General features: G+C 39.5%; 1 protein-coding gene across 2 annotated transcripts in view; it reads right to left on the bottom strand.

The window, feature by feature from the left end:
• The window catches only part of WDR44 (WD repeat domain 44), an 81,708-nt gene that overhangs the window by 22,466 nt on the left and 44,850 nt on the right, over positions 1–14,392 (bottom strand). For both annotated transcript variants that reach the window (XM_045473099.1, XM_045473100.1), the window contains exons 7-12: positions 12,697–12,833; positions 11,574–11,657; positions 8,327–8,433; positions 7,200–7,351; positions 4,814–4,952; positions 3,397–3,461 (exon numbers count right to left, since the gene is read on the bottom strand). In XM_045473099.1, coding sequence (XP_045329055.1) covers positions 3,397–3,461; positions 4,814–4,952; positions 7,200–7,351; positions 8,327–8,433; positions 11,574–11,657; positions 12,697–12,833 — 684 coding nt within the window. The remainder of the gene's footprint in view (positions 1–3,396; positions 3,462–4,813; positions 4,953–7,199; positions 7,352–8,326; positions 8,434–11,573; positions 11,658–12,696; positions 12,834–14,392) is intronic.

Raw genomic sequence — 14,392 nt, 5'->3', positions numbered from 1 at the left:
AATAGAAAGAAGGGAGCACCGCAGGCATCCAGACAAAGGAGGACAGGAACGAAGCACAGAAGCAGGAATCCAACACCGATTCGGGCCCACCACAGTAAGGCACCAGGTCAGGTTCCAAGGACACTAAAATCTGGGAAGTACACTTTTTTGCCTTAAATCAGCCTAGAGTCTAACCAGTGAGACAAACTGGTAAGTAATAACAGTGTCAAAGGACCTGTAATGTTCTGTCAGAACACAAATCAGGGACAATTTTGCCTGCTTGATTCAAGGAAGATAATAAGAGAAGAAGATAAGAGATTTGAACTGAATCCTTGTGTGTGTGTGTGTGTGTGTGTGTGTGTGTGTGTGTGTGTGTGTTTGAACTGAATCCCGAAGGATGAGCCGGGCTCAGCCCCATGAGGAAAGGGGGCAGGGAGGGCGCTGCCGGCAAAGCAGACACCAAAGACGAAGGCACGGGAGTGATAGATACCGTAGGGTAAGGACAGACCTACGTTCGGTATGGATACATAGGCACCAGGGAATTAGAGCGGAGTTAAAAAGGTAAGATGCGGCAAGATCAGGAAGGACCTTATCCTGCAGGTGACAAGGAGCCACTGGAAGATTTTAAACCACAAAATGGCATCAGATCTATTATTCTGACAAAAAGCTGGGGACAGCAGAGAAAATGAACTGGGTACAGACCAGAAAAGCAATTAGGAGGCTACAGCAAACATTTAAATGGGTATTCAGGACCTAGATAACGTGAGTGACAACAGGGAACGAGGGGACGGATTCCATGGGCATTTGTAGGTGGAGGAAGAGTGGATAGAAATTTATAACTAATTTCATATGTGGGTAAGGAAAAAAATAAGTAATGGAGTATTTTCTGACTGAGTTAGAAAAGGAACTTATGGATGGTAATGCCATTAAAGAAGGCTCACAAAGGGCACCTGCGTGGCTCAGTTGGTTAACTGTCTGATTTTGACTCAGGTCATGATCTCACAGTTCGTGGGTTCGAGCCCCATGTTGGGCTCAAAGCTGACAGTGCAGAGCCTGCTTGGGATTCTTTCTCTCTGTCCCTCCCCTGCTTGCTCTCTCTCTCTCAAAAATAAATAAATAAACTTAAAAAGAAAAAAAAAAGATGAAAAACTGAAAAAAAAAAAAGGCGGCTCAAAAGAGAGAGGCAGGGTTGTGGGTAGGTAATACAAATATTTCCATAAGTGACCATTCAACACCTAGCCAGTTATCCAATCCAGACAGCTGACACTCATCCTCGGCTACCATCTGCCTCCCCACCTAGTCGGTCACCTAGTGCCAGAGGTCCGACTTCTTTCACATCTCTCAAATTCAGCTCATCTTTATGGTTTCTAGACCCACTGCTTCATAATCGAAGTACTGTTTCTCTCCTGGGTTGGTAACCTCTTAGGTGGTCTCCCTGTCTCTAGCCTGGAGCCCCGATCTAATCAATCCTTTCCAGCGCTACCAGAATGCTCTTTCTGAAACAAAAATGTGAACATTAAAAAAAAATTTTTCAGTGTTTATTTTTGAGAGACAGAGAGCGAGCGAGCGAGCACGGGGGAGGGGCAGACAGAGGGGAGACACGGAATGTGAAGCAGGCTCCAGGTTCTGAGCTGTCAGCACAGAGCCCGATGTGGGGCTTGAACTCATGAGTTGTGAGATCTTGACCTGAGCCGAAGTCAGATGCTTAACTGACCGAGCCACCCAGGTGCCGCAAAAATCTGAACATTTTAATTAAGCTCCTGATCGAAATCCTTCAAACCCCTGTTCCCCCAGCAGCCTGCAGGACAAAGTCCAAATGTCTTAACACACAAAAGGTCATGTAAAATCCTAACCCTGCCCGCCTCTCCTCCAACTCTCACACAGGCCCACTCTGCTGTAGCCGCTTGGAACTTGTGGTAGCACCATTCACGTGCCATGCTGTTGTGGCCTCCAGGCCTTGGCACTCGCTATTCACTGTGATGAACCCCTTCCTTCCTTCTCTCACACAGTTAACTCCTGGCTCACTCACAAAGCCTCCAGAAAGCTTTTCCTCACGCGCTGATTCATAAGGATACCTCCTATACTTGTGTGGTACCCTCTGAAGAGTATTCCCATCCAATACTAGAACTGTGGGTATATACTATTTCATTAGTCGGCATAGCCCTTGAGGCCAAAGACTAGGTCTCACTGGATTTGCAGAATCTAGCAGTATCTGGCACACATAACAAGCAGTCAAAGAACATTTGTTGAGGGAGTTCAGTTTGAGACCTATTCATTGATGTGCGGGGTGAATATGCTGATGGAGAGATTCTCTATATATTGTGTTTTTTTTTTAATCTTTATTTTTGAGAGAGAGAGAGACCGAGTGCGAGCAGGGGAGGAACAGAGAGAGAGGGAGACACAGAATCCCAAGCAGGCTCCAGGCTCTGAGCTGTCAGCACAGAGCCTGATGCAGGGCTTGAACTCACAACGTGAGATCATGACCTGAGCCGAAGTCGGACGCTTAACCGACTGAGCCACCCAGGCGCCCCAAGATTCTCTATATATTGTTATGTGAAAAGGGCAGCATGCCCAATAAGATCTCATCCTTGTTTAAAAACCATACAGCTATGAAAAGGAAACAGGAATTATGAAGGTAAAGCCAGTTCAGGACTGGAGGCAATGAATGAATATGTCAAATGAGGATGGCCAAGGACACAACCCTGAGAAACAGCAACATTTAAGTGGGAGGAAGAGGAAGAGACAGCATGCATATAGGAAGAGAACGAGGGAAAACAGAACCATAGAAAGCTGAGAAGAGTAAGTTTAGAGTGGGGAATAGTGTCAAACACTACAGAGCCAATGAAACCCCAGGAAAATACTGCTGAGCAGGTGGACATTTTAGGTTCTTTGTTTCTATCATTCCTGTGTAGATCAATACACACGAAGCACAGGGAAGAGCTCAGAATAATAATCCTTCCATTCTGCTTTTTAGGTTTAAAATTGGTTATATTTGACCTTCCAGCTCTGAGACCAAATGAAAATCAAGATACTTTAAAGTACCTGAAAGTGTGATAAAGCATTTATTAAACCAAAAAGGTAGAAAAATCTAAATAGTTTAGTATCTTTTTTCTTTCCTTAATCACCCCTTACTCAGTATCCATTATTTTTTTAAATTCTAACATGGATTTGAGGGGAGGGGATTTTGTTTTATTTAACTTAACATTGGTAGTTTGGTAGCTTGAGTAGTATCATTCACTGTATGACAATTTTTAAATATCACAAATTTTCATTTACTAATTCTAATAGAAAAAACTTTTGTTTCTAACATATCTTAATTTTAAATTAAGTGCTTTCATGAACTACAATTTCTAATAGACGATAAGGTACTTCATGGGAAACAAATCAAATTATATTAGTAACTATTAAAGAACATACCCCTGTATCTGTATCAGACTTTGATGAATTCAGACTTTCCTGAGAAGGTGATGGAGACACACGTCCTAAAAACAACATAATTATAAAAAGGCATATGTATACACACACACACACACACACACACACACACACACACACACAAAACATCAATCAGAAATAATGACATAGTAACACCTAATTAATAGTTGTAGAATGTAACATTCTGAAAAAACACATTTTTTAAAAATAGGCTCCATGCCTAATGTGGGGCTCGAACTCTCGACCCTGAGATCAAGAGTTGCAGGCTCTACTGACTGAGCCAGCCAGGTGCTCTGAGAAAATACATTTTCAAAATAAATGAAGCGTTGACTCGTTAGACACCAAAATATTGTTTTTATCACTTTTAATAAAAAAATCTTTATAAGCCATATTCCCAATTTAATAAAATACTGTTAAATCCTCATTATTCGTAGTGAATACAAAGATGAACAATAAAGGGGCACAAAGGGTCTAGGTTAGTAGAAGTCTCGAGGGCCACTTAAGTCTTTCTGTTCCAGGCAAGGGCAATAAATGTATCGTAAACATAGTTCAACTTTTTGCCAACCCGTTATCATCTTCAATTATGTATTATAACATAATGCAAGCAATACCCACAGGGCTACTAAAGTGTACAGGGCCTCGTTTGCCAGTTTAGTGGATCTCCCTGGGTTTCTATGTTCCTCAAATTGGTGCTTCAAATATACTCTATACTCCAGCCCATGGCCACTGATTCTCCTTTCTCCCATCCCTTAATTTCTTGTTTCAGCCTTAGTTGACTGGGGAAGGGACAGGTTTGTGGAGAAAATGTATTGGAGTTATGTAATTATGAGAAAAGAATCCCATAAACATAAAGCTTCTATTTACATCAATTCTACATACGTTCCTGATAAGTTACCAATATACAGAAAGATTTCACAGTTGTAATCATTGTGTACATACATCACTCTCTGAGGTTTCTCTTTTTCATTTAACCTTTTTTCATATACCCTTCGATGTACGACAAATCACATTTACTTTTCATGGCTATGTCTCCTTTATCTTTATTATTGGATGGATATTATTATTCTCATTCTTTTTCTAGAGTTATCAGGTCTTTCATTTTAATCCAGGATAGAACTAAAGGTTGCCAGGGGACACCAAGTAACCTTGTTCCCAATGGTTGATGAAATAAACCCTGCGCTACACCTCAAAAGGGATCAAGTCAAAAACTTTGTGGTAGCGTTTTTCAGGGGATTTAGATGATTTTTCGGTGTTGACTTCTGTCTACTTTTGGGTTTGTGGCTATTATGAAAAGTAGTGATTGCTGCAAATGGTTGCCAGATAGAAGAGCATTATACCTAAAATGTAAAAATACCAGATGTCTCTAGAGTTTTAAAGCCCACAAATAAGTGAAAAATACCTTCAGTATTGTATTTCATTCGCATATTGTTGAAATAGTCAAAAGCATTTTTTAAGGCCCATATTCTCACTACATTGTCTTGTCCAGCTGAGGCAAGTAATCGGCCACAGTGAGAAAATTTCATGGTCCAAACGGCTCCCTATGAAAAGAAAGGAAGGCTCAAAGTTATTACTTTAAAAGTTGAAACGTTATTTTCTTTCAGATTTTATTGTTTTTTTTTTAAGTTTATTTATTGGGGGGGGGGGGTGCAGAGAGAAGAGGGAGACAGAGAATCCCAAGCAGGCTCCACATAGTCAGCACACAGCCAGATGTGGGGCTCAATCCCACGACCTGATCATGGGTCTCACTCATTCATGGAGTGAGATCACGACCTGAGCCAAAACGAAGAGTTGGACACTTAACCGACTGAGACACCCAGGCACCCCTCAGGTTTTATTTTTAAGTAATCTCTACACCCAACATAGGGCTTGAACTTACAAACCCGAGATCAAGTTGCATGCTCTACTGACTGAGCCATCCACATGCCCCTAAGAGCTGAAACATTATTTTTAAGCCAAAGTAAGGAATTATGCTAAATTATACATACTAAGGTAAGGCTCACATTACTAACACCACTTAAGGCCAATAGTCCAATGATGCTACAACAGCACAAAGAGGAACTTTTAGGAGAAAGGCAGGATAAAATAGTAATTTACCATAACCTAAACTAACAACTTCAAAGCCCCAAGCCATATCCACATATTAATGGAAATGGAGTTGTGAGGTGGCCACGAATCACTGTAAAAACAAATCCTGGGACGCCTGGGTAGCTCAGTCGGTTAAGCGTCTGACTCTTGATTTTGGCTCAGGTCATGATCTCATGGTTCATAAGATCGAGCCCCATGTTGGGCTCTGGGCTCTCAGCGTGGACCCCATGTGGGATATTCTTTCTCTCTCGAAATAAATAAATAAACATTAAAAAAACCGCACAGGTCTTAGTTTGGGATCTCAGTCTCCTAGCTGAACATAAGGGGGAAGTGGGATCGGAAGAGGCAGAGCCCTCAGGCTAGCACTAGCACTCCTGCTCAAGGCTGAGGGAAATGTAAGGGCCACCTTAGCAGGGACCCCCATGGCACTGGGCATTTATAAGTATTGGAATGCCGTGGTCTCATTCCTGTTTTTTTCCCCCCAGAAACAAGGTTTCAGAGTATATGGCTAGAATTCCCTGATACTGCTAACAATAGGGGAGTGTGGGTGTGTGTGTATGTGTTTGTGTGTTGGGGGGTGGTTAACGAATATAAACCCTTAAATTGGAAAAGCCAAAGGCTATTACAAGAAATACTGTTATGTCTACTATTACAACACATACCTATGCAGAACAAAAAGATTATCTAAGTTATGGGGTGCCTGGCTGACTCAGTTGGGAGAGCATGCGACTCTTGGTCTCAGGATAGTGAGTTAGAGCCCCGTGTTGGGTATAAAGATCACTTAATAATAAATAAACTTAAAAAAAAAAAAAAAAAGATACTCCTCCCTTTAAAAAAAAAAAAAAAGATTTTCCAAGTTAGAGGCAACAGCTCATTTACTGGAATAACACTGATTTCCACAAAATTCAAGTATATTAAAAAAATTTGTAAAAAAAAAAAAAATTGTTACTTGGAACCTACTACAATGAGATTTTACTTAAAACTGGAAGTAATGAAAGTGAATTAAAACAGTACAAAAAAATCATCAGTTCCTTAAGGACATGACTATAATCAAGTCAAACATTTCATATGTAGATTATAAGCACCAGAGTTTAAATTCCAATCTGGCTGCCATCTGATGGTTTATGGTTGCTTCCTTCCAATTAAGCCAAACTTTAGATTTAAAATCTAAATAGATACATAGATTCCCTGATCAAGGAGCCATAGCATCATCTGTCCAATTCTGAGTTCAGTACCACCTTCCCTGTGTTCCTAGCATTTTTAAGGGGTAACTGCAATATCATTGGTACATTTTAACTCTGATAGAAAACTTGTACCTCTCTCTCCTGGTTTTAGCCGCCATCTTACAAAATACATTGAACTACTGAAATATTTGTTAATTATTTAAAATATACCCAGGGAACATTTGAAATGTCTTCCAAAGTGTGATAGACCACCTTGTAAATTTAACTCTTTCAAATTTGGTACCTTTACATAGCTTTCTTAAAGATACGAGCTTAGAGTTGACTTATTCAATAACGTTCACTTCTTGAACAGTAATTCGGAGAGAGACTCTGAAGTCATCAAATCATGTTAATATCAATTTATTCTTCTTGAGTCAGTTTAGAAAAATTACATATATAACAAGAGATTGCCTTTATAGAAGCCAAAGTACTCCTCTCAATGAAAACAGAATCGTGAAAAATATAAACGTTTCTTACCATATGCTCACCACTAAGATCTTGCACCACTTTGATCTGATCAAAATCATAAGGTCCTTTGAAACCATGCGCTGCTTTGAATTTGACTGGTCTCGTGTATGGCATTCCTTCATCATCACTCGATGAAGGATCATCTTGATCAGTATGAAACACTGAATAGAAAAGCAATATAGAAATCATCACTAGCTAACATAGATATATAGCTACTATCATATTTTCATATCCATTGTTTACTAAGAAAATTCATTAAACGGGAAAGCAAAATCTATTACTAAATAGCATATTAGTTAAGAGCATGGAATCTGGTGCCAGATTGTCTAGGTCCAAATCCAGCTTTGTCATTTATCATCTGTATGACCACAGCTATAGCACTGGACCTTTTTGTGCCTCGGTTTTCTCATCTATAAAAGGGGGTAATAACAGTACGTACCTCTTAGGGCTTTTATGAAGATTAAATGAGTTAATATAGGTGAAAATGCTTAGAACACTGGCACAAAATAACTACTATGTTAGTGCTTATTAAATAAAGCAAATGAGTACAACAAAGGCACAGGAAGTTAAGATCTGTGCAATTCAGAAAATCTACCTAATTTTGAAAATGTTTACAAAAACTAAATAGCCTTGGGGCACCTGGGTAGCTCAGTCAGTTGAGCATCTGACTTCAGCTCAGGTAATTATCTCGCGGTTCATGAGTTCGAGCCCCGCATCAGGCTCTGTGATGATAGCTCAGAGCCTGGAGCCTGCTTTGGATTCTGTGTCTCCCTCTCTCTGCCCCACCCCCACTCATGCCTCTGTCTCTCTTTCACTCTGTCTCAAAAGTAAATAAACATTAAAAAAAAAAATTAAATAGCCTCACATAACTAGTTTACAACTGATTATTACAACTCTTCCAGGTTGCCACAAAGTATGTACAAATTCATGTTTAAGATGCACAAATTTCTTTTTCTTCCTGTTCATAAAATTAAGTGATAGATACCTAGAGTAACATGACTTACTGAAATGCTAAGGTGTTAGCTATAAAGGCTTATTACTTTCAACAAAATAGAATGTTTCTTATAAACTACAGGCTAAATTTGGACAATTACAAATCATTTAAATATTCAGTTGCAATGTTCTATTTCACTTACCTTCGTCTCTAACGCTTTTAACTTTATTTACAGCACGTTCACCATATTCCTCTGCAAGGTGCTTTGCTCTCTTTACTGATTTTCCTAAGAACTTCTTTAGTTGAGTCCTTACCAAAATTACAAAAACAACAAAATTATTTCTTATTAACTAACTGTAAAAATTCAACAATTCACAGATAATCTCATTAGCTGTGACAAGTATATATTTTGAAATAACTTCTTTTTAACGTAAATAGTAGGTCTTTGAGTTCCTCTATCCCTTGTCTATGGAATAAATATATAGAAGCCAATATGACTACAAAGAAAATACGGACACTTCTTCCCAACGTACAATATCATACTCTAAGAGCACTGGCTTTTCAATGGTGAATAATGAATTGGTGGGGATGGAGTGGGAGGAGAGTGTTTAAAGTGCATGAACTTGAGATCCATCTGTAGATCATCTGATTTAGAGGGTCTGGGGTGAGGCCATGAATCTGCAATGAGAATTGCTTTGAGAAGACAGCTTTAAAGCGTAATCCTTAAAAACACATTTTATCAATAAAAATAAGCTATAAAGAGGTATTTATTTACAGAATAGGATGTTTGGTACCCTCTGATGGCCCTTTATCTCTTCTCTTTCAGTTTGGGTGTTTGAAAGCAATACAGTCAGGCTGAGCTTTCCCAGGAGGTACTCCCAAACACAATGTAATGCAAGTATGCATCTCACACTTCCATAAATAGGACTTATTTATTGCTTTTTAAATAATCTTGGTCTCAAATTTCATACATTAAGATTATAAAAAACAAAGCACAGTACAGTACATAAATGATATCTAAAACCAAAGCAAAATTTACAGGAGTAAATTTTTACCAATTCATGGGAGCTCATGATATTAAGGACAGTATCTGAAAGACTTGCTAAGCTACATATACAAAGATGTTCACTACAGCATTATTAACAAAGTGTAGAAAGTAGAGATTTCTCACAAAAGCCCTCCTTGACTCTTTAGAGCAGGTTTTCCTGTTTTAACTCCCAGAGTACCCCATACGTTTCTTTTACTGCAATTACTACAAATGTAGTTAGATTTATCTGTGTAATTATATTTAGTATCTATTTCTCTTATTTAACTGGAAGCTCTATGAGGGCAGAGACTAAGATTGTCTTCTTAACGATGGTGTCTGCAGCACTGAACCCCCATATCTGGCTGATAAAAAGAATACAATAAATTTACTATTGGTACTGATATGAAGATATGTCCATTACATATTAGAGATTTTAAAAAAGCAAGCCAACAGGGGTGCTTGGCTGGCTCAGTCAGTAGCGCATCTCAGGGTTGTGAGTTCAAGCCCCACATTGGGCATGGAGCCTACTTAAAAAAGGGGGGGGGGCAAAAGAAGCAAGCCAACAAACCATATGCACAGTATTATTTCCACTTTTGTGAGGGAAAACATTCTATGGAGAATACACCTGATTATTAACACAGATTATTTCTGGGGGTAAAAGTATGAAAGGCTTTCATTTTCCATTTTCCTGTATTTATTTTTTGAAATGTTTATTTATTTTGAGAGAGAGAGCACAAGCAGGGAAGGGGCAGAGAGAAAGAGAGGAAGAGAGAGAATCCTAAGCAGGCTCCACACTGCCAGCACAGAGCCTGATGCGGGGCTCAATCTCACAAACTATGAGATCGTGACCTGAGCCAAAATCAGGCATTTAACAGACTGAGCCACCCAGGTGCTCCTTGCAATCAAAATATGACTTGACATTCTTTTTTTTTTTTTTTTTTTTTTAATGTTTATTTTTGAGAGAGAGAGAGAGAGGCAGAGCACAAGCAGGGGAGGAACAGAGAGAGAGGGAGACACAGAATCCGAAGCAGGCTTCAGGCTCCGAGCTGTCAGCGCAGAGTCCTGTGTCGGGCTCGAACCCACGAACCGTGAGATCATGACCTGAGCTGAAGTCGGACGCTTAACCGACTGAGCCACCCAGGCACCCCATGACCTGACATTCTTATGTGTCGACTTACCTGCTGTCACAGTTTGCTACTTCTATTTTGCCGGGAGCTCAGACGAACCAGATGACCAGATATTAAAAAATTATGTAAAAAGTAAGTACAGTGGCTTTGAATAAACCTAAGGAGCTTTTCTTTTGGAAAACTAATGAGCTTTGGGGCACTTCTCTCTCAAATAAATAAACATTTTTTAAAAATTAAAAAAAAAAGAAAAAGAAAAATAATGAGCTTAAATGAATGGAGTAAGTGACAGCTCTCCTGGATGTTTACCTATCTCCTTCATAATTCCTAATCTTCCTATTCCTGTTAGTTGCCATTGCTGGCAACCAAATTCCAGACACCTGAGCTTTCATCCTATCCCTGCACTGTGGGTAAATATTTTCGAAGAATTCTCAATGCTTTCTTTCCACACTAGGAAAAGATCAGACTAGAGTGGAGAATTTGCTTTGGACCACAGACTGAATTATTGTCAAATAAGTGACTGGTGTATAATGAAGCAAAATCTACATGTCCACCCTTGTCTTGACGTTTGCGAGGGAAACAGAGGGATGGCATGATCACAATCCTTTTGCAACATATGATTTAGTTATTTAGCCCCCATTTATCTCGTTTTTTAAAATTAGAAAACAATTTAAAATAAAGGGGAAATGTAAGTTACGTAGACCGTAGGTGCCACTGAAATTGAGACAAGCAAATTTACTATGAACTGGAGAAGTTAGGAAAAATTGTGTTAGTTGGGTTTAGAAAAACAAATAGGATTTGAGAGCAACTTCAAGGACAATCATGTCCCTCTACGAACACTTCTCATATCTACTGTCAGAAAAATAATCCAGGCATGATGCAAAATTTATTGATCATTTAGTATTTCTCAGATACTATAGAAATGACCAATAATACAGCTCCAAGTAATTCGTCATCCATTGGCTGGGGGTAGGAAGTGGTGGTGGTAGACAGACATATACACTAGATGGGACATAGACTGAAAGGAGTAGGGCAGGGGCGCCCGGGTGGCTCCGTCGGTTAAGTGTCCGACCCTTGATTTCGGCTCAGGTCACGATCTCACAGTTTGTGGGATCGAGCCTGGTCAGGCTTTGCTCTGTCTGACAGGGAGGAGTCTGCTTGGGATTCTTTCTCTCCCTCTTTCTCTGTCCCTCCCCCCGCTCACGTGTATTCACTCACTCACTCAATATAAGCATGACGATTCTCATAAATTTTAAATAAAAGCTTGGAATAAAGAAAAAGGATGCACTGTAACTCACGTTTTCTGTTTTAACCTTCCACCATCAGTATCTGTTGTTTGAGACTGCAACTTCTCTTCATCATCTGACTGTGCTGCGTCATTACTACAAGAAGGGGAAGAAATCATTCTAAGAGAAGACATTTCCCCATCACCTCAAACGTCTTATGGATACTTACTATATACTCAGATACTCGGAATAAGAAAAAAAAAAAAGACTATGTTAACATACTTTTTGTAAGTTTCATTTAAATGATGATCCTGAGAAGTTAGACTTGAGAGATCAAATAGAATCTTTAAGCATGGTATAATGTACAAAATGCAAGTGAAAGCAATTTAGGAACTTAAGGAAAACCTACTACCAATGAGCCTTTTTGCTGGACAAAACCTGCTGCACAGAAATGACAAATTAACTTTCTCCTAACTCTTCAGGCACATCATGTATTATACTTTATTAAGATTTGCTTTCAAAATAATTATTCCTTCGATCTACATATATCGCACAGTAAAGTCAATCCCCTTACTCTGAAGCCATTTTCTGACCTACAAAGATAATACAATTACTTTTAAAATCTGTGGCCCTTAAAGCAAGGTTTCAGAACACCAGGTGTTCATTCTGCATGGCTTTTTACCTTCAACATGTTTCAATAATGTCTCTAGTATTATATACATCATTTTAAAAGAGAAACCAAGGAGCGCCTGAGTGGCTCAGTCAGTTAAGCATCCAACTTGATTTTGGCTCAGGTCACGATCTCACAGTTAGTGAGTTCGAGCCCCGTGTCTGGCTCTGCACTGACAGCACAAAGCCTGCTTGGGATTCTGCGTCTCCTTCTCTCTCTGCCTCTCTCCTGCTGGCGCATGCGCTCTGTCTCTCTCAAAAATAAATAAATCAACATTTAAAAAAATACATAAGAGAAACCAAATACTATGAGATTTAAGATATATACTATTGTCTTATAGACAATAACTGTATGGTCTTAAGAGAGAACAATGTTGAAGAATACATACATCAACTAACTCTATTTTAATTCCAAATTTAAAAAAACAAGATTGAATGAAACCACATTAGGTCTGTTAGAGTTCACAAACAGAGAAATCTTCACCACTCCGAAATACTATGAATAAATAATAACAATAGCCCATACCTTACATATTCCTTAGTTCTTCTCATGATGTGCAGAGTGAGGGGATTAATACCTGTTGGCAGTTTCTCTTCCGCAAGGCTCAAAGGGATTTCTTCGCCAGTATCCAGGTTTTTAATCATGACACTGGCTAAAATTTCCTGAGGTAACGAAGAACACCAAGAGGACCTAAAATTTAATTATCTTTTTGAGTCTATGAAATCCTCAAACATTTAAGCTAAGGACTTTCTGGATACCTTCAGTACCGTGTACAATACTTTTCAACTTTTTCAGTGAGATACAATTCACACACTGCAAAACGCACTCATTTAAAGTATATACAGTTCAGTGATTTTGAGTAAAATCGGAGTTGTGCAACCATCACCATTATTTAAGTTTAGAGCATTTCCACTACCTCAAAAAGAAACCCCATGCCCATTAGACAGCATACCTCATTCCCCTGTCCTCCCAGCCCCTGGAAACCACCAATCTGATTTTGTCTCCGTGGTTTGCCTATTCCGGACACTTCATATAAATCAAAACATACAGTACGTGGTCTTCTGTGACGGGCTTCTTTCACTTAGGACCATATTTTTAAGGTTCATCCACACTGCAGCATGTTTCAGAACTTCACTCTTTTTTTTTTAAACTTTTTTAACGTTTATTTATTTTTGGGACAGAGGGAGACAGAGCATGAACGGGGGAGGGGCAGAGAGAGAGGGAGACACAGAATCGGAAACAGGCTCCAGGCTCTGAGCCATCAGCCCAGAGCCCGACGCGGGGCTCGAACTCACGGACTGCGAGATCGTGACCTGGCTGAAGTCGGACGCTTAACCGACTGTGCCACCCAGGCGCCCCTAGAACTTCACTCTTTTTAATTGCCAAAAAGAAGTGCCACGTGCCCTTGTTGGGATGAGCACTGGGTGCTATATGTAGGGGATGAATCAATGACTGGATTCTCCTGAAATCATTATCGCACTAGATGCTAACTGACTTGGATGTTAATTTTTAAAAAATTAAAAGAAAATAGTCCACATGGATAGGATATACCACGTTTTATTTATCCATTCATGAGCGATGAACATTTGTGTTGCTTCCACACTTTGGCTATTATGAATTTTGTGTGTGGACATAGGTTTTCATTTCTCTTTGGTGTATACAGAAGAGTGGAATTGCTAGGTCACGGTAACTCAATGTCTAATATTTTGACGAACTGCCAAACTGCTTTCCAAAGTACAATAGGTTTTTAAAATGTGTTTAAATGAAATGAAAACTGGAGCGCCTGGCAGGCTCAGTCAGTGGAGCATGTGGCTCTTGATCTCAGGCTTGTGAGTCTGAGCCCCACGCTGGGTGTAGAGACTACTTAAACTTAAAAATTAAAAAAAAAAAAATCTTCAAAAAGAAGAAAAGAGGGGCGCCTGGGTAGCTCAGTTGGTTAAGCATCTGACTCCTGATTTCAGCTCAGGTCATGATCTCGTGGTTTGTGAGTTCGAGCCCCGCATCAGGCGCTGCACTGACAGCAAGGAGCCTGCTTGGGATTCTCTTCCTCGCTGTCTGCCCCCTCCCCCGCACTCTCTCTCTTTCTCAACATAAATAAACTTGAAAAGAAAAGACACATGGACACTAAGATTTTGCTTCCAAACTTCATTCGGAATAAATTGGCCAAAAGATGTATACTAAATGTTAATGGTAAGAAGCACTGAGTCTGTACTGTATATTA

The sequence above is a fragment of the Leopardus geoffroyi genome, chromosome X, assembly GCF_018350155.1.
Source record: "Leopardus geoffroyi isolate Oge1 chromosome X, O.geoffroyi_Oge1_pat1.0, whole genome shotgun sequence".
NCBI lineage: Eukaryota > Metazoa > Chordata > Mammalia > Carnivora > Felidae > Leopardus > Leopardus geoffroyi.
The sequence above is the reverse complement of the archived record's forward strand: the minus strand, read 5'-3'. Positions and strand labels throughout refer to the sequence as shown.